This window comes from Bombus impatiens, unplaced genomic scaffold (genome assembly GCF_000188095.3).
Source record: "Bombus impatiens unplaced genomic scaffold, BIMP_2.2 scf_3007, whole genome shotgun sequence".
NCBI classification, from domain to species: Eukaryota; Metazoa; Arthropoda; class Insecta; order Hymenoptera; family Apidae; genus Bombus; species Bombus impatiens.
In genome coordinates, this window is record NT_179426.1 from 280,606 (window position 1) to 302,366 (window position 21,761).

General features: G+C 34.2%; 1 protein-coding gene across 1 annotated transcript in view; it reads right to left on the reverse strand.

Annotated features, from left to right (window-relative positions):
• LOC100748713 overlaps nucleotides 1-21,761 on the reverse strand; it is a 71,248-nt gene that overhangs the window by 25,660 nt on the left and 23,827 nt on the right. Inside the window, exon 2 of the mRNA XM_003494622.4 lies at nucleotides 996-1,125. Coding sequence (XP_003494670.1) covers nucleotides 996-1,125 — 130 coding nt within the window. The remainder of the gene's footprint in view (nucleotides 1-995; nucleotides 1,126-21,761) is intronic.

Here is a 21,761-nt window from a genome sequence, read left to right on the forward strand (position 1 = left end):
AACTTCTCAAAAATTAACTAGAAACTCTTAAGAGGCTATTTAAAACTCGGAAGAAATCTCGAGTAGCCTGTCCTTCAAACTTTCAAGCAAATTAGCGGACTAGCTTATTAGAATTCTTTTTCAATGTTCGAAAGTCGTTCCTCGAGTTTCTCGATCGTGAAAATAGACAACACGATCGACGAATTCGGATAAGCAGGCGTTCGGAAAATTTAAGTTGCATTAAACTTGCCTCGATTGGACTAATTATTAGCGCGATTGGACTCCCAAGTGGTTTTTCTTTCTTCGTGAGAATTCGAACGACACTTGGCTAAGTAAGAACTATTCCAGAACAGAGCGTTAAAACTTAAAGTGAACTTTTTTAAGGTGTTGAATAAAAAAAAAAATTGGCGGAAAAGTAATCGAGGAAGAGGAATTTATGGCAAACATAAACGAGAAGGTGTAAACTGACTGAAATATTCAGCCAACGTATACATTGATCTACGTAAAGTATCGATATTATGCGTCTATATTTTTAATTTCAACGGGAAACTTTTATTCCTTTTCGTATTATAATTTATTAATAGGTAAATAATGTAATAAATCTGCTTCTCCAATTAATATCTCAGCTTCCTGTTTCTGAAACTTGATAGATTAAAAACAAAACTTCAAATCTTTATCGTTCAATTTGTATCAAACAATATTACACTGATATGTTCGAAACTCGAATGATATTTGGAGTTTAAAAAACTAGATGATAAATCTTTTTTATCTGTTCAATATATGTGTCGAATAAAAGAAATGTTAAAACATCACGTTATGAAAAAAGAATCGATAGAAAAAACAGAAGAAGTTCTACTATAAAAATGAAAGTTACGAAAGCTTGCTTGAAAAGAATTGCTCAACTCTAACAGAATATGAAAATTACAAATAAGAAGTTAGTAAAAAAAAAAAAAAAGAAGAACCATCGAAACGAACCTACAATCTAATCTACGGAAGAATCTAATCCAAAAACTTACGGGCATAGCTGCTGAAGTTCCTCCTTTTTCACGGCGAAACTCAAATCGTTCCTGTTGATTCTCTCGAGTGGTCTTCCGCACTTCACCAGCCTTTCGTGTCCGCACTCTTCGCCCCGACAACTGCCAAGCACTGAAACGGAAACAACGATAATGTAGAACGAAGAAAGATACGAAAAACTTCAGTGGCCTAACGATAAATTAAGATATTTCCACGAGTGAACAATTAAGAACGGAGAACGATCTGGCTGTCGTTTTAAAATATTGTAAGACGAATTTATGCCTCGGATGGTGTTCCATTTTGTGATTTATCGGCTGCCACGCGAACAGAAAAGTGGTACGTTTATTCGCTACATTAACCTTCGTTTAACCTTCTCGCAACTACGCTCGCCAATTGTGTCATTGTACTAAATGCAAACGTAAACACATCAGGAAATTACTTAAAGATATTTAATATTCTTATGACGATATTGTTAAAGTATCAATGAAATATCGTAGGTATCTATGCAATAAGAAGTTCTTAAGTAAGTTACTGATAAGGGTTAATTAATGTCGAATCTAAGAGCTAAATAAAAAAACTTACTTTAGGCGAACTCAACTCAAAAGAGATTTAATTTATCGTATTTCAAGAGAATTTTGAAATACGTTAAGTACAGAAATTGGACAAATAATGACGAAACGGTAAACCAATATTATACCAGTAACTAAAAGACAGAATTGTAAATTTGTATTTTTTATACACTCTCTTTTTTAATCAATGTATATCATGTTTCAAGAATAATAGCTCAAGGTTTCGTATTAACTGTTAATTAACCAAGTTAATATATAAAAATAAGATTTATAGTAATTAGTTTTTAGAAAATATACGAAAATAATTAGAAGTTCTTCTAGAAAGAAAGAAGACGATATACAATAAATAAAATAGTAAATTTCTTATGTTATAAATTTGCGATAGATTAAAGTTTATACGTCCACGATGCTATTTTGCTTTCAATCTACCTATTAAAAAAGCAATTAAAAAAAATCAAAATCTCCAACGGCGAAGTCTCTTATTCCTTCGTACAATTCTGACAAAGACTTGCTGTGAAACTTTAACAATTGCTTCCAGTTCTATCCAATTTATTGGTCGAAAATTTAGTGGACCTAATATCACGAATGCACACAGTTTACAACTTCAGTTTTGTTTCACGATGATTTAATTGAACATTGTTAACAGCGAATTAATTTCAGACTTCTTTCTATCAGGATAAACGAAGTACGCGATTTTTCGTTTTGTTCGCAAGTATAAATACAATAGCAGTGAGAAGAACGTTCGTTTTATTAGAAACCTGATAATTTGTAAACTAACTTTTTCTGCGTTGAACTTCTCTGTTTATATCAAATCGTGAACAAGTTTATAATGAGAAACGAGTTAATAAAAATAAACGAAGGATGGTAAAACGGGATAAAGTCTCAGCGAATAGCCTTCGGACGATTTCCGTTTGGTCTCGAGCGCGTCACTTCCGGCTAATCTTCCCTCGCCGTTTACCTTGCAGCTTATAGTTATTCTTCGAAAAACATGGTTGCAGAAGAAAAGTTGGTCTTCACGTCGCTCAAACTCTCGACACAAGTTATATGCGTTGCCTTTGATCGGGTCGAATACGTGCCGCGATTGTTAAGAGAGAGAAATTCATTTTTCACCTAAAACTCGCTCAACACGTGAAACATTAATAACGATGGAAGCGTGTGCTTCTAGTTTCGCTACGAAATAAAACGTAAGCAAATACTATCGTGCTTCAGTTTGTCGATCGTTTCGGCTTTAACCAATTAGTTTAGAAACGGACAATAATGGTACAGATTCGAGTAAACTGTCTCACTCGATAAAGAAAAATTTGTAATGCAAAAGAGAACAACAGACATGAGCTGATGTTTTGATTATTTCTGACAAAACGTTTTTCTTGTGGTTATGTAAAATGTAAACCAGTTTCTTGTAAGCAAATAATACAATAACGTATGTACAGCACAAAAACTATATAATACTTATAATCGCATCTGAACAAGACGTACGCGGAAATTGAAAACCTTTTGTTACGTAATCTTTAGAGTTTATCGGATGAAATACGGTGCAAGACGGATAGAACCTATTTACTTTTCTAACTACATGTATATTATACAAAGTATATAAATATATATAAATAAAGAAGAAGAAGTTCAATGGAATTATTATGTTAGTATCTTAGTATCTTCTTATGTAGTAATCTTATCTTGCAAATGAAGCTGTCGAATATCTTATATAAGCTTAGAAGTACTCGTGAACTTACGAATAATTAAAGAACTTCGTTTCGTGATATAACATAAATCCATAATTCCAATTGTTAATTGCATCGATAAAACCAAAATTAGTATGGTATTGATTAAAATCGCTGTATTCGTCAACTCGATGTGAGATATATTTTCGTCAAAGTTCTAGCAAATCCAGAATCCTTCATCCCCACGTTAGATATCAATTACCAATCTGTATGTCAACTAAATGACACGGCAGTTCAACGTATTGAATAAAACGTGAAACACGATGTCACGTCACAAACTGGGACGATAAATATAGCCACGTTAGCCCGTACATCGAGTCGTCGACTAACGGCACTGCTATGGATATACTACTGCGCGTCCGAGCAATGCTAGGTTGATCCACTTGAGCCTTGGCTCGTCTTTTTGCAAGGATTAAAGCGGATTACGCGTGGCCGACACGGCCGCCAGGGTAACGAGAATTTAGCTAACATTGCGCAGACTGCACCCGTGCACACCTGCCCGAATGCTTACATGCGTGTAACATACTCGTGAGAGCATGTAACGCGTCTGACGAGAGGTCCTCTAACACTGTAACTTATCAGTGGTATATCGTATGCTTAGGAAATCATTCGTATCGAAGTGAAATGAATTTCATGTTAGTAAATACGAAAAGATACGAAATATTTTTTATTGCTAATTTAAAAAATAATTTCAAAGTTACGTTTGATTAATATTATTGTTATTTAAAGTGATAAATTTATTATGTGTAGGCAAATAAAGTTATCAAGTCTTTCTTGTTGTTAGATAAAATAATATTTTTGGCGGTTTCTATCGTTTTATTTTTTTTTTAACTTTGTTATTCTTTTCAGATGCGTGACGTGACCTGAAATGGATGTTATATCTCAATAGATATTATTAAAATGGAGATAATTTTTAATAATTTGCCTTTGACGTTCAATATGATTTTAATACCTTTTGTGCGTCGCACGTTTTTTATGAATAAAGTAGTCTGAGAAAAGAGGATGTCCGAAGAGACACAAACGTGAAAAAAATGTCAAGAGAACAGCAGTGTCAACTATTTCAAGTTTCGACTTAAACTTTCTTTTGAAGTATCGCGACGTTTTATGATTTTCGACTGCTTTTTGATGATTATATATGCGTATAGTGGATAATTTTGAACGTAGTTGATGATGTTAATTTGTACAGTAACGTGTACTTATACGTTTGCAATTAAATTTGAAATTGTTATTCGCGAGATAATTTGTAGTTGGATAGATTTTAGCGGAACATTCAGCGGGCCGCTTTATGGCAATTAAATAACATTCCGTTTGTAGAATATGACCCATTTAATGGAAATGCGCTAGCGATGTGAACGGTGCTCTTCATTTCCCAGTAACATAAGAAAGTAATTAGAAATTAAAATTTTTTTTGCTTTTATTTATAACTGAAAGATCAAGGACTATTTAAGATATTCTTTCTACAAATTTTATGATTAATTTGAAGTCATAGTAAAACCAATTTATGACAAAGCTCAAGGCTCAAACCTCAAACTGTTTGTTTTACGGAAAAGTATAATCAAATATTTTCCCCGTGAAAAATATGAAAATAATTAGGAAGTAAAAACATGACCGAGTTTCTGTTCGTTTACCAATTTGAATTGCGAAGCTACGAAAAAGGGATGTCGGGACAAAATCAACCAAAACTGAAAATCAGCTGTAAAATTTGGCCTGATTCTATTCGAGCTTGATGTTGTGATTCAAAACATGTTTTTAAAAGGGAGGGAATGCAACGCAAAAGAGAAAAGGAAATTGTGAAAAAACACGAGAAAGAGACGTATCGCCTGTTTCCAGCAGCTAAACAAAAGACCATTAAATCCGAATCAACTTCTTAATTTGAACGAATGGTTTTTGCCCGCTGGTTGGTTCACGAACTACCCGATGATAATAACCACGCTCGTTCGTCATCATTAGGCACACCGGAAATGCGTTTCCTGTGTTTCGTATCTAGGACCACTGAATTTTTCCCTTGATGCCCCAGTTACAAACAGTTAGGGAAACGTTTACCAGCCCATCTTCGATCAACGATCAAAGATTGATGATTTTGATGTAGAAGGAATTCTGAACGTTCGTCACGAACTTTTATAATTATATTTGTTTTGATTGTGCAGAGAAGAATTTTACAAATCTTACCCATTTCGTGAAGAGCGGTTAAAAAAAATTCTATTAATATTCAGAAAACTGTGTTAAAGATAAATACAAAATATTTTTGTTAACATCAATTAAGAATTAGATCTATGTCACCTAAGCTGAGATACAAAGATCAGAAGATAAATAAAACAGTACTTTTCAAAAATCTTACCAACAAAAGTAGCCAAGTAGAGTATGAAATAATTACAGCGACAAAAACAAATTCTCATTATAAATTTAATCAAATGTACGTTTAGATATAACTAGAATGCAAAGTGTAATTTAAAAAATACACTATACTCATAAAACAAGTATACACAAAAATTCCAACCTTACGGATTATGAAATTACGTTTGCGCGTAAATTAAAGAGTGACACAGTCCCGAGAAACATCGCTCGCAGCTCCAACAAAAAAAAAGGAATTACGCTCGCGAGAGCATGTCACCGACCAACAGATTCAACATAATTTCCGGCGGGGAGCATAGTTCATCGCGGCGGGCAACCGTTTGTTGCAGTTATTTGCCGTTTCGTGTTCGCAACAAAAACCGGTCTGGTGGCAAACTTCCATTTGTCGCGCAGAACAATAAGAACAGCGGAGGCCAACGCAGAAGCCTGGAAGAGTTGAACATTTTCGAGAAGCGGAGAAAAACTATGTCCACACAGGAAGAAATACAATCCCGTGGAACGTAAATTCCGTTTTACCGTATCCGGCTGATATTCGACAAGTTTCTCGAACGGGTCCTTGGGAAAATGTGCGCGCGTGTACGTGTAATCGAGGTATAATTTTCGATCAGCGCAGAAACGAAGCCGAATTTGAATGTAAATTTCGTGTCGTCCCTATTTTCCGCGAGATTGACTGTTATCAAATAACGCGCGGTATATCATCGTGGAAAACAGAGCGCGACGTCGAACACCATGGTTCAATAGGGAGAATGTATCGAGCTCCATCGTTCTGTCTATGCGAATTTCTGCGCAATTTCCCTGCTCAGCCTGACTTCGTGATTTTTCATCGGCTCCATTCTACCCTTGATCCGGCTCGTTGCTCTCGCAGCGAGACAATAGGATACCATAGTATGGTATTCATAAAATGCGTCAAGATTTCATGGTATATTGTAACCTACGTAATGGATTCTAAAGTCTTTTGAACGTTTATTCTTATTTTTATTTTTTTATTTTTTTTATTTATTTAGATTTATTTTCGAACAACGCGTTCCGTTGATTAAGTTCTGCATTTTATTTTCCACGCTTTTGAATGAAGGATAGTAGTTCGGTTTTCAATGTCAAGGTAAAATCACGCGAGAAATTATTATCGATATTTCAGTGGCGGGCAGAGGTTTCGTGACTTCCAGGAGGAACACGAACTGATGTTTATGCATGCGCGGCTTACACGTGCGATCTGTATACGCGCGGAACGAAAAATGTCACTGTGCCCTGAAGCAAAGCCACTCTTCTATCTCTGTCAACATCGTAAATACACCCCCAAATTAAGATAAGAGAAAAGTCGAATATCAAACATCTAATATCGACGTCGTCGACAATCCGATAAGCTGATCGCGAAGTGCGATCAAATAAACGCGATCAGCGTAGTTGGATGAAACTAGCGAATAAATTTTATTTTTATTTTCAGCTACAAAGAAAACCTGCGTGTGCATTACCTATCCAGTAAATTCATTTGAATTCGACTGATAGAAATAGTTTAGAAGAAATCTGTCTATATAGATATTCTATTACTAGCTCTGGTAAGTAGGAAGAACGAGAAGATTAAATTAGCTAAAATAGTTTAAACAAAACTTTGATCTTAGTTTTCTGCGCTGATAAACAAATAGGGCAGATGAGAGACAAACTTGTTAGGAAATGTACCATGAAGACTTCGTTCGTTGTGCAGAGCGCAAAAGAGAAAATCACAGATATAGAAAGGACAAATAACAAAAAAATATCATCCATTGAGAAAAACAAGGACTTTTTATTCCTGCAAACTTGCAACGTTCTTTAGCTGACTATGCTTTAATTTAGCTTCTTCATAACTGTTATTAATCAAATAGTAAAAAAGGAAGAAGAAGAACGTAGGACAGTATGAATCGTTTTTATCATCTGAAACACTGTTGTTTGAAGTAATAACATTGAGAGCAGAATTTCAATGGAACGTTGGAACCTTGTGGTGCAAATTTACAGATTTCGCGATTAAATATACGACAAATATAATTGTTATTCATACTTTCGAATTTTGAATATCGATGAACGAACAATAGTTTAGAATATTCAATATATCATATAATTTGCTACTGTTTAACTCTTTTCGCGCCATCTTCATTACGTGGCAATTTCGAGCAGTGCTCGTGTCAATTAAGAGAAGATTCGGCATAAAAAAGTTAGCAGAAAAGCGGTCGTCCGCTCATTTATTCGCATCGTCCGGAATACAGTTAACTGCCCCTAATGGATTCCTCGATTGTGTTCGTTTAAGTACTTTCAACCGTTCTTCATCAAGCGCGGCCAACGAAAATCGTGCATTTTCGCGCTCAAGAATTTCCTCTCTTGCTCCTTTGACAAGGAAATCAGTTAACCATGCGATTGATTATTCGAACCGGGTGTCGTCGATGTTCTTCGATACATTTGTTCATAATTACACAGCCCGCAATTTGCTCGACGTTAGAATTTGGCCGACGTTTGGGGAGAATTCTAGGTTCGCCAGTTTAATAGAAATCGATATTCTGTATATCGAATTAAACGACGTCGATTCGACCAGTGACCAACGAATAGTTTCGGCGACAGTTCGAAGGCGTATCACCCGATGGGACAGTTGACAAATTTCATTAGAAATACCGATCGTTTTAAATTTGAAAATCCACGCGAAACGATGGTAAAACGTTAATTCGTTGGGAATAGCAGCGGGAAAACTGTGCCGATTAATCGACAATCGCTTAACCAATTTGAATGGTTAAACGGTTAACCATATGACATCGGCCTCCTATCATCGCGTGGCAAACGAGATTACACGCGCAAGCACTTACCAACGAGTATCGATTGAATCGGCCGCGCGACAAATTTCGGATACAATTTGAATTCAACCACGTAATCTGTTCAGCAGAGTGATTGGTGTACATTCGATGCGAGTTTGTTTGAGTAACTGCCTATGAACAATAACAGAGATATTAGACAAACTAAGAGACAAAACAGACAGAAACTCTATGTACGTCTGTGTGTATTATTGAGGTTCTGAAATCTAAATCGAATAACCGTCCGTATTCGACTATTTTCATAGCAGATTCGAAGATTATCAGTTGGAAAATAAAACTATAATTTAGACAACGGCTTCTTCGATTCGGGAACAACGATTCATAATTTACATTTTTAAAGAAATAACCAAAAATTCGAATAACAAATATTATATATATTTAATAATAATTAAGCAATTAAGAACATACATAAAGTGTATAATTTAGATTTCAGAATAAAAAAAAAATTATTTAAAATTAAAATGGCTAATCTCAAGTTTTTGTCTCGCGTTCACACTCACGAAGCGATGTATCATTAATTTCAAATTGCGTTTACCACACGGAAACCTTACTAAATGATATATTGGACAATGAAAGCATCGACCAACGTGTCACTTGAATTATTTTCTCACTTTTCACATTGTTCATAGAGGCGAATATACATTATCGAGCATTTTTTCTCCAATTTATCGTATTTCAATTCCTATCGCATTTACGGTCGACGGATCACAAGCAAAATAAACGATTTCGATATTTTTTCGCCGTGCACAAAGGTCGTATCGCATTTTCAACATGGAATAACGAGTTACCGATTACACTGACACCCGTGTGATACGTATACATCTGAATGGCCAATGTAAATTCGAAAGACAGATCGAGCACGATCAGCAGGAATACTTTCCTCGTCAATTGTACACCAACCGTATGATTTCGATCGGCTTAATTCGAATTCGCAAACTGCACACAAGTTACACTCTCGATTTTACAACGTATTCACGTAGCGTTATAATGTATCGAACTTCATGCACGTTATGATAATACAAATGAAATGGAATATGGCTTTACGTATTGTAGAGTTTGAATGTAATTGAGGAAATTTTAACAGTCAGATAATAAATAACTGTTATATTTTTTTGATTCTGTATTATGAGTCATAACTAACAGTGCTTACGAGCGATTATTTTTGCATTGGAAAGGTAAGATCGGGTCATAAATATTTATTATAAAGTAGGTACTCTTATAAGAGCAACGTCATGAATAAATAATATCGAAATAATTATTCGATAAAATCAAAATGAATAGCTATTAACAAGTTAATATGTGCTATTACAATGCATCATTCTCAAGTCAATGTTAAGAACAATTTCTAGTACAGACATATCGTTTAGTAAAAAATAAAATATTATAAAGTACAATGGTTGATAAAACTTTAAAAAATTACTATAAGTGTCCGTATGAACTATTAAAACATCGAGTAATATTAATATTTAATAAACAGTAATATTTAAAAAAACAGTTTCTAGACTCAAAAATTTCATATATTTTTCTGAACAACGATAGCAACGCAATTACGTAATAAACATAATAATGTGAAAAAGAAATTTATACATTTTCAGAAGTATTCTACCCTACATTCTCTTAATAAAACGTAGATAACATCCCACTCTCCTTTCATTCCCAAATCCTCAAAATCACAGTATTCGAAATCTCTCTGACGACGATCACCAGAAACTCATCGAATGAGTCTCCAAATGAATCCATTCAAACGTAGTACATCAAACACCGCGAAACTCAAACTAAAACCTCAAAAGTAGCTTCGCATACGTGATAGAGACCATCGAGATCAGACAGACGAGTAACGAAAGGCAGTTACATAACGAAACGTAAACACTGCCGCTCAAATGTAAACGAAGAAACTGACACTCTTCTGCTTTAAAAATATTGTCCACGTGGAAGAATATTCATAAGACGGCTTCTCGTAGCCTTTCTTTTTTTTTCTTCTTCTTCTTTTTAGAATTTCATGGATTTCAAAAATATACGACTCGTGTATTAGGTTGTCCGAAAATTTTCTTCCTTTCGCAAACGTGTTGTTTACAACAGTACACCTTCATACAAACGTGAAACCAAGTCTGTGAAATGTCGCGGTGTTTATCTCGACAGAACAAAATGAATCGTACAAATCGTACAAATGAATCGTAATTCGACAAAATAAACGTAAAACGAAAAACGTTGTGCGTCTACTATTTGCTCATAAAACGAAAGAAACTTTTCGGACAACCTAATACAACCTTCTTTCAGAATTTAATTGATTTCGAGACCGTGAAAGTGTTTTTAAATAGAAGCATACCTCTTGCAATGCATCGATTCCTAAATTACCCTGAAATTACCCGAAAAATCGTCAATTCTTATATACATTTCAGTTCTTCTAAACGCTACTGTCAGACGTGGGATAGAAAAGATAACGCGATAAAATCTGTTTAGAAGTATGCAAAATCGAGCAATTAAACTCGTAGAAGTTATTGCTACAATTTTATTCTGTGAAATAGTTTTCTCTCATTTATCTTCTCTATTATGAGCATAAACTGTCCTCTCTGCCCCAGAAAATTATATTTCTTCGTATGATTTCAAATATGTCATATTTCATAGTTTATCGGATTAACATATGAAGATATAACGCAACATATAAACGTTTGAGAGGCACGATAAACCAGTTTCTCGACTATTATTTTTCATAAAGACAGTATTCTGCGTTTAGCGTGACGAAAAATTTATTTTACTTCCCGAGGTCATGAAAAACATATCGCGACAGAGAATAAAGCTTAATTAATTACTAAAGCAAAATTTCCAAAGTCTTGGCTTACACCGCTGTGATCTTCAACCTGTCATAAATATTTCTGAAAATAAATTTCTTTTAGTGGTTTTATAATTATGAGACGCAGTGGCGATAGTTAGCAGAAAGCAGAAGAGAAAGTGCCAAAGAGGAAGAGCAGTAATTATAAAAGCAATGTAGGTGCGTTTAATCAGATAAGAAAATGTAATATAACAGAATATTAGTACGTAAGATAGTGATAAGTGAATATGACGTAAGCCGACAGGCAAGAATTACGATAAATAATTACAAAGAAAATAATAAAAAGAATAATTATGAGACGCAGTGTATTTTTCATAAACAACAATTCATTGCGTGATTTAATATATTCATCCCTGTCTTTCTCAACGATCCACTGGATGAGATTAACCGAACCACCCTTTATTACACTCCCCATGTATATAATATCCGCGGCTCTTCTAAAACTACCCGCTTTAACGATACAACCCAAGTTCGCTCTGCTCAAGTTTAACCCGGCTACTCTCGAGAGTGTGGCGTCCACATTCGAGGGTTGGCCCTCTCTCTCGAGGATCCTTTCACTCGTTATTTTAATGATCGTGCGCCGAGGCGGTGCTTCATCCTTCGCGGCTTGTGGAATTAATGTTTGCCAGAGCCGACAGTCTCTCGACCCGAGGAGAAAAAGGAAGAAGAGAGGCAGAGAAACGAGAACGGAAGGAAGAAACGAGGAATCCAGTGGAAAATCTAGCAGAAGGTATCGAATGGGCCAGTGATGGTATATTTGTGGAGACACGAGCGACACGATGGAGTTCGGTTCTACCTTCCTCCCCTTTTTCCCCGGCTGCTCGATAATTTCCGATGTCTGCCGACATCATTAATCCACCTATCTTTTTGGAAACCTCGCGTCGACAACGTACGCTCGGGGGACGAGATTGGAAGGGGTGAAATTGATTCTCGATTATCGTTCGATTATCGCTAGGGGAGGAGGAACCACTGGCTACGTCGGATCTGTATAGGAACGCCGACTCCGCACCGGGAGTAATTATCTTGGGCGTAATGCGATCGAGTTAAAATGAAGCGGCTAAAAAGATGGAAGAAGGTAGTGATTAATGTTCGTTACAAACAATTTTTAGAAACAGCGTAGCTAAATCTTTTATTCTGTTCTACTTTCGCATAGTATTCGAAAGGCTGATAGATGGAATAAATGAAGAATCTTAGAATTGTATCGTTATTAATCGCATCGTGTAATTTATTATAAATAAATTATTAAAATACCTATTTAAGACTGCCAATGTTTCTACTAAATTTTATCCTTAGAATTAGAAATGTCTGTTTGGGGATAAAATTAAAAGGTGACTAGTAAATATAACGACACATTTTATGATTATTGATATCAAGTTATCAAGTACAGCGAAAGGTTAGAACAAGTGAAAAACAGAAGAATAACTTGCTCCCAAATAAAATTAGAATGTTGTCAATATTTCTAAAACACATATGACAAAGAAAAAGAAAATAAAAAAGAAGATAATGACGTAATGAAAAAGAATCTTGATGCCTGATGCAAGGAGAATTGCACTTCAATGTAGTACATCTCCATAAAAATGTATTAACGTATGCGAGAACATGCACGTTCGAGGCAACTTCAACGTGAAAACTTTTCCCCACAACGACACTAATTACCCTATACTTCAATGATTGTAAGTTGGAATGAAATTGGACCTAACGAATTAAATCATACCTGTCCTTAATCCAGCTTCTCTTTATTGTATCAAGGTTGATTTTGACCAATGTGCACGAGGGAAATAGGTACCAAAACTTATAATTGGGGAAAATGAACCGGTATTCCCAAGAAGAGAACGGACCGGAGAAGAGTAACCGCGAAATATCGAATGTATGAGTATGAGCTACCTATATACTGCATTTCGAGATGGACTTCACCGGAAATACGAGCCAATTATTTCCCTCTGGTATTCTACGAAGCTTCAACAATATTTATTTTTCAGCTTGTGTAAATCGATTTATGTTTTTCTTTTTTAAATTGCTACGAAAAATTTGTCTTCCTAGTGTTGAAATAAACATATTTCGAATAATTAGGCTATTATTAAGAAAGGCTAAACAGAAAAACGAAACCTAAGCAAAGATTTATGATTATCTGGATATTTCGTATATTTTTGCTTATTACGTGAATTTACGTTATTAAATTACACCTTTAAATTTCCCGTAAATATATATAAATCTACGATCTGATAATAATTATGCTGTTAATATATTTCGTAGGTTCTTGAATTGCTGTAGTAAATACGTACAACTGCAACTGTAAATGAATATACAACTGCTATCAATTTCCACTCACAGTACATTCAAAGAGTTTTTATATTTCCCATACGTGAAATGAGATTATTTATTAAAATCCTCTTTTACTTCATGTTTAATAGGAATAAAACATCTTACAAACAGGTAATTACGTTATATCTCTGTTACAGAAGAATAAAAAATAGATATTATTCAATATCCATTCCCGTTTAAGATCTTGATCCAATTATGAAAATCGAATGGAAATTGCTTCTGGATTACGGATAAAGTACTCCGCTTAAAATAGTAGTAGCATCGTTAATAGGATACGAAGTCAACGTGAAAAGTCAGAAATTAATTAATTTCAATTTCAACCAGCCCACTTAAATTATCCATCATTCGCCTCCTTTCTATGCAAACATCTCGCTATAAGCATCACTACCAGACGACCGTTTTCAATTTCTACGTTTTCTGTCATCTACGTTTTCACGACAATCGACGTACATTCGTATTTCGAACAGTATGAAGTGTTACAATGAATTGGTAAATCCAGAAAACAAATATTTTTATTTTAAAAAATTCCTTTCATAACTTTATGATATGAAGATCATTTCAAACTTTCAACATTTTTTACATGATCTCAAAGTTTTAGTATTTTCCTTCTACAAATAAGATATATATTTACTGTGGGCTATCGTATTTTCACTTGTTTTATCATTTTAAAGCTACATAATTTCTACAGAAAGACAGCTAATCTATTTTTTTAATTCAGCTCAGCTTCTATTTTCCAACTAATTCTATCTCATTCCATAATTCCCAATATTCTTTTGCTTTATCGGTCAATTTATTTTAACGACAAGCATTATACTTCATAAACAACATTTCGTTTTCCACGAATGAAATTCACCTAAATATTCATGCACATGTTTCTATTAAATTATATGGAAATGTAGTACCATCACAAACACCCCCGTATTAACCTTCTCTACCCATATCTAATTAAATACTCTTCACCTCCATTAATCTTCCATCGAGGGCACATAACTGGCGTACACAACAATGCTAAACAATTACACGTTATACAATTTACACAGCGTACGCGAAACCAGCAGACTTCCATAGCCTATATCGTGCTATTGTATATCACGAAGCAAGTCAAGCGAAATTCGGTCTGGAATAAACGAACTGAGAGCTGTCGATTCGACGTCCCGGTCAAAAATAGTCTATTTCCGGCGTAAAATCTGATCAGTCTAGCCCACAATGAAAAAGAACGAAAGCGGAAAGCGACGAAAACGAAACTGAGGAAACTTGAAAAACGAGGACGACAATCGCGGCACGTTTTGTCACCGTTCGCGCGCCACCGATCGACCGATATTCTCTGCTCTCTAGTTTCATCACGAACAACCATCCTCTGCCGTGCTTTTCCTATGCGCTGTACACGTGTACGCGTCTCGTCGACGGCCCCCATAAAGTCCAGGTTCCGTTTTAAAGCGAGCACAACGTTATAACGCTCTCAGAGAGGCGAAAATTACGAGCGCATTATGCGAGCAAGCATTAGTTAATTTCGTGACTCGGGTGGCGCGCACCCTCTGGTTAGCGTTCCAACGCACTCTCTCTCCCTCTCGCTCTTGCTCTCTGCACACAAGGTGTTAGGTTGTTTCGGCTGCGAGAATGGACATCTTTGACGTTGAAATTCCTGTAGTATCATATGAAGCAGATGAAACAAGGGAGGCTTGATGTTTCGAGGGTGGAAATGGTGTTCGTGCGAGAACACAGACGAAATTGAAATATTTTGGCAGCTGAATGTGGATGTTCATTTACGGAAATTTATGTTTTTCTGACGCGCTAAAGATCCTAAATAGAGATTTGTTTTATTCGCTATTGTGAGAAGTAAGTATCTGTCATATTTCTAATAATTATATATATGTGTATGTATACGTATAATGTGTACTCTGTGCATTTTTACACCTTCACATTTCTCATAAATGTATAAACATCCAGGTGTACGATGCTAATGGATTGACAGTGACCGAATGATAAGGAAGGGTTGATGTTTAAGGGAGTTGAAAATGTGTTTGTGCAAAGAGTTAGAAAAATGGAATATCTATGCAATAGGAGGCAGTTGAACATACGTTATCGATATGATTACGATGCTAATGAATTAATCGAAAGCAAGTAATTTGTATGTAGCATTATTCCAATTGGTCGGCGGGTGATTAAAGTTCATTATGTACTCTAATAACGGCATGTCGAACGACGTAACAGTGACATATTTGTAATAAGTAGAAACAATATGTTGTCGAGTATTGTCGATCGATCCATAAAGACATTTGATCTCAAATGTAATTACATTATGTATGTTGGGAGTAATTTATTGCTTGTTTGCAAAAAAAAAAAAAAAGAAAAAAAGAAAAATATTTTACATACATTACGATGATAATCAGCCTGTAGTTAGGATTATGCATGATCTTGCGTCACCTGTCTGCGTTTTCTGTCTTATGATTACATCTTACACAATGTGTATAAAAAATGTCGAATAAAATTATAGTTCCAGAACAAAATCTTTTGAAAATACGCGAATAATGGATTAGAAAAATGTACGTAACGACACTAATGGAAAAATAAATCAACCTAAATAATATATATATAAATCTGTTCGCTTCGAATTATTCCAAATGATATTACTAAGAGTAATAAGAGCAATAATGATACGAAGCTTGACAATGACGAAAAAAAGAGGGGGTAATCGTAATAATTATGACAATAATTAAGCGGAACAATACCTAGCGTCATTATTATTGCAATTCAATGACCGCACGAACTAATTATGCAGTAATAAAGTGAACAGTATTTTGCAACAGGAAATTGAAAATTATGTGTTACAGAATGTAGATAACTTCTTTGACATTTCATACAATAATTCTACTATTATTTTATACAATAAAATCTTGAAACACAAAATAAATAAGTATCACTCAAAACCTATTAATGTTAGTCAATGTTATGCTAATCTATTTCTGATAATTATTTCACACTCAGTTTATGTGCACATCGATAAGTATGGTTATTTAAAATTCAAAAATATATCTTACATAACTCTTTGACATGCAATAAGTTCAATATGGTTTATTAGACAAGTATTATTCTAATGAAGTATGAAACGAACTCAAAGGAACGACAAAATCAAAGTAAGAGAACTGCTAGAATTAAATATCTGAAGCAACGTTTAAGAGATTCTCTTTGCAAATGAAATTTTATCTACGAAAATTCAACCAAGCGAAATCAGCTTTATATTAAAGTTTGAAAGAAACTGAACTGAATCTGCTTTACAATATCTTCGTACCTTTTATAATAGTATAATTACATTATGCAGGTTTACGTTATTGATACTAATACTATGCTTTTCTATTACATACATGTATCTTTTTGTACAATCATAAAAGTAGAGAAAGCGAAGAGAGATAAGTAAGCTAACTCGATACACCTGCAATTTTTTTAATTGATTTGAATTATCAAATTGTACTTTTTCACCTTATGATCATGAAAGGAAATTTCCAAGTTTGGTTTTACATTTTTTTCATCCATATTTCTCCCACTTATATTCTAGAATTTTATACAATTCTAAGAAATTAAAGCTACGATAATCTATTCCGTGACTCTTAATGCGTTCAGAAGTCAGTTAATTACAGAACACGAGTCATTTCCTCTTTATTAATCGATTAAAAAACGTGCGATAAAATAATGTGCAACATTATTAACACTTAGCCAACCGAATGGAAGATCTCCCCTCTTTGAAGAACATCGCTGCGTGACCGGCCGGGGAGATCTCCCTTTTTGACTTTAGCTGTTGTTGTTATTATCAGTTATTGTTTACCTGGAATTGTTCCCAATTAACTGCGCCACTTTTTCTGTTTTTATAAAGTACAGTATATAATAAAATACACCAATTTAGTGGTTTTAAAATTAATTGAAAAGTTACACTATCAGTTATAACTAAAGCTATAATCGAACGATACCACATTGTAAAAAAATATTAAAATGCATTATGAATTTTTAATTTCACGTTCAAGTCGTGTTATTTATCTTTGGTCGTCTTTAATGTTTTTAATTTTATCTATATTTTTTATACTTTTATTATATACTTTTAATTTGATGTTTTGTATAAACAATATGTGAAATCGTTAAATAAAATCATCACCACGATATATAATTAACCATTTAAATAATTTTTTGACTTCTTTGTTTCATAAGTAGTGAATATTAGTTCTCGATGCTTGGAAAAGTGCGCGGTGGACAGCGTATAGGTTGGCTTGTGCGAGCGCGGTGAAAACGTATAGCTCGCTGTGGCGCGCGCGGTTGACTAAGTGTTAAGAAAAATGTAAATAAAGTAAGTTACTATTTTGTCAAGGTACGGCAAATGCATTGAAATAATAGATAGAAGTCTACTACAGAAATCGAAGGCGTAAAAACATGTTTCATATATAATTTGAAAGCAAATAATTTATCCTGATGATACAAAATACTTTAATTTCTTTGAATTGTATAAAATTCTAAGATCTAGATCCAAATTCTTGGATTTCCTTTTCACAATCACAGTTTAACTTCGACTGGTCAAAATCAACACGTGTAACATTACATTTTCGAATTGCTATTCAACAAATTGACAAAAAAAGAAATAAGGAAAACAAAAAATCAAGCTACAGGTGTAATATACGAGAAATGTGCACATGCATCGCAAAGAAAATCTCCAAAAAAGAAGGGAAGCGTTTCAATGAAATCGTAAAGTTAACGAAACGTGGGACATTTATTAAATTCCAAACGAAATTCCGCTATTATTCCAGGAAGCGAACTCTCCGGCTAATTTCTGTAGAAAATGTAACTGTTGCATTTCTGTAAAACGGACTACACTATGTACTTGGAGACTGGGCGGGTACAGCAATTCAGGTTTGCCCCAAATACACTAACGTGGACCGTATGCGATCCGACGAACACGATTGTCTGTCTGTCTGTCTGTCTGTCTGACTGTCTCAAGTTCGGCTTAGTATGTATTACGCGTCAAAGACAAAACGGATAAACCGACGACAGTAATTCCGCGCAGTGCACACACGGCTACATAGAGCACGTAAATGCATGCATACGCACGCAGAACTTCGAATTGGCACGATTTGCTTGTGACAATGCGGTATCTCGTACTTTAAAGGCGACTGTAAACGGAGCTCTGATCATACTTGCTCAACTGAGATGGGTTGCTTCCATTTTATCCTTGAGAAATTGGGTCACGGATAGCTTTTTAATGTGTGAAATCTTCAACGAAATAATCTCTTAATTCTTCTCTCTTCTTGCATTCTTAATTCTTTTGGATTTATGAATATTATTTCGAAATACGTAGATATAAAATACAGAATATTTCATTGTCACGAAAACATGAAGAATGCAAGAATACTAGAATCGAGGGAAAGAATTTTGTATAATTGTACAATTCTTATATTTTTATTTATATTCTTCTACTATTTCATTATTGAAGATAAGATACCAAATATCTCGTCCATAACATGTCTTTCATGGATTTAAGAAATATCAATTTTACAAAACACCATTATCAACAAGTGTGAACAGATGAAACGCTATTTTCTTCTAGGCGAAATAGAGCAAACAGTGGAAACCAAACATACGAGATAAATCATCCATAACGTATGAACGACAGTGCAACGCGGAATATTTCGTTCGCGGGTACAAAGACGTTAACTCTTGCTTATACATGCATCCTTCACAATCAATTTAGATTTGCACGCGTACATTCCTTTATTTTCTAATGACTTTTGTATTACTTGCTTTGGTTCGCTCATATTCTAACAAAGAGCATTCACATATCATTTATCATTTCGCAAAATTTATTTGGCAAAATTCTATCTCCTAGAATTCTAATTCCATTCGAAAGATGTTTAAATGAACTTTACGTTTCAGTTTGTTTTAATCCGAAAAATTTTCAAATAGACGTAATATCTTGCGATTGTTTAAAACATTGAACAACGAATTTGATATTGCACATCGTTTAGTGTCACGAGTTGTGAACTTACCCGTAGCGTACGGATAAGATAACTACGCAGCGTGTGTTTGTCACGAATTAAAGTTACAGAACCGAGTTGTGTTTTCAATGAAAGAGTAATTGGAAACTTCGGATGATTGTTGATTTACAGTATAAGTTACGCACGGTAAACGTGTATTTAACACAATTTATACGCGATAGTTATATACCAGTTTGAGTAAAACACTCCTTCGAACTTTCATTTTTTCGATTTTTATACTAACTTTAAAGACGTAATTTTTAAATCATTTATCGTTGTGCAAGTGAAATTAGGATGTGAGTCTATGAGTGGTTGCAATATATGTTCTCCGAGATTTAATATACGAGTATATGTAGATGAACATGGATATGCACGCATATATGTATATGAGTGAAGGATAAGATAGACTTTTGAAATTTTGCAATTTCATTTATTATTTACATATATATTTCAAAATCTCTTTTGGTCATTAGTATTCTGAATTTGATTAAATTTTTTTAATGTTTTATTCATTATTGCTTTATGTTTGTATTCTAGTGATCATGCAACAAATGAAATTGCTAGGAACAATTTTCAAATTTATGTATGAAATCTTTTTAAATATGATATTACGGCGAAAATATTTGTAACGCCATTTCTACGAACGTTAGAACAAAAAAGTCTCTTCAATTTACTGTTTCCCACTTGAATTTTCGCTTTAGAAAATTTTCATTCGCCATTTTATGTAACAAATGTCTGTTTTTTCCTCTTCCGTTTGGATTTTGGTTCTAATCACGAAAAAAAATTGGCTCCTATGTGCTTCCTATTATCAGTTCATTCAATTCCTATTTTCTATGGTGTTCAACAGACCGTGCTAAAGTCGATATTATAACTGTTATTTTCTCCGCGACGACAGTCTATTTTGGTCGTAAACAACGATGCGCGTTTGGTGCTTCAAATGGCTTGTTTCGTCCCTTTCAAAAACAGACTGAAAACTGCAGTATTTCAAAACGGTTGAGTGTTTTGTTTGTTCGAGGGCAAATTTGACGTTGTCAGCCAAAAAAACAAACGCGAATCGACATATTTTCACGTTAAGTAGCATAAAAAGTCTCATTTTTAAGAATTTAGATAAAAAAGAAATACACGAAAACATAATTCGAAGTAGTGGTGGTCTTAGGAGAACACGAAATTTGTTAAATAAGAAAATGTGTATGGTTTTGGAAGAATACGCAAAAAGATAAATTTAAAGAACCTTGACTGAAGATCTAAACCATGATTTTTTCAAAATTATTATTATTCGTAAGAATTATTCGTATTACATTAATGCACTAATACCATTACTTACGTATTATTATACTTAATATATTAAGATTGAGATAATTAGGCCGATGAAATAAATACTGACAGATCAATAGCAACAGTTACATTCTACATGGTATAGTATATTAATACGAAATATATTCAACCTTGTTTGGTCAACTATATGCGCGACTTGCCAGAATCAAATTAACGTTAAAGCTGCATTTAATTCCGAGTGCGCGCAGTGAAGCACGCAGTAACTGAATTTTACGATTTTGGAAGCGTAAAAATGCAAAGTACCGAATCATCTCTATTTCCAGAAAATAACGAAATATCTCCTCATTTTAAAATAATAAATTACAGAACAATAAACATTTCTCTGCCTCATATAATGCACATTTTCCCATGGAACAAGTCCTTCAAATTACACTTTCTTCGTTTTTTCTTTTTTCTTTTTTTTTTCTTTTTGTTTGATAACTACAAAGATGATAATTCGATTCAGAGGAAGAATAGAATAATAGCAATATAGATGCGGATGCCCAAAGTATGTAAAAATCAGTTGGAATAATTTTGTGCTTTAACAAGTCTACATTTTCTATAAAAAAATATTTCAACACGAAAAATACGTACAAATTTAATATTCTTCTCCGAAAGAAACCATTCGCATGTGTAAAATCTACACATATCTCTCTTTGTCATTGTTCATTACGTATAAGTAGACACGCAGAAAATTCTGAATTCGTAAGCAGAAGAAGCATCAATGTTCGATCTGTTTCATTTGCTAAATCTATCACGCAACCGGTCAAGTTTCTACCTTCGACGATATTGCTTACACGAAAAATGTTCGCATTATTTCTTAA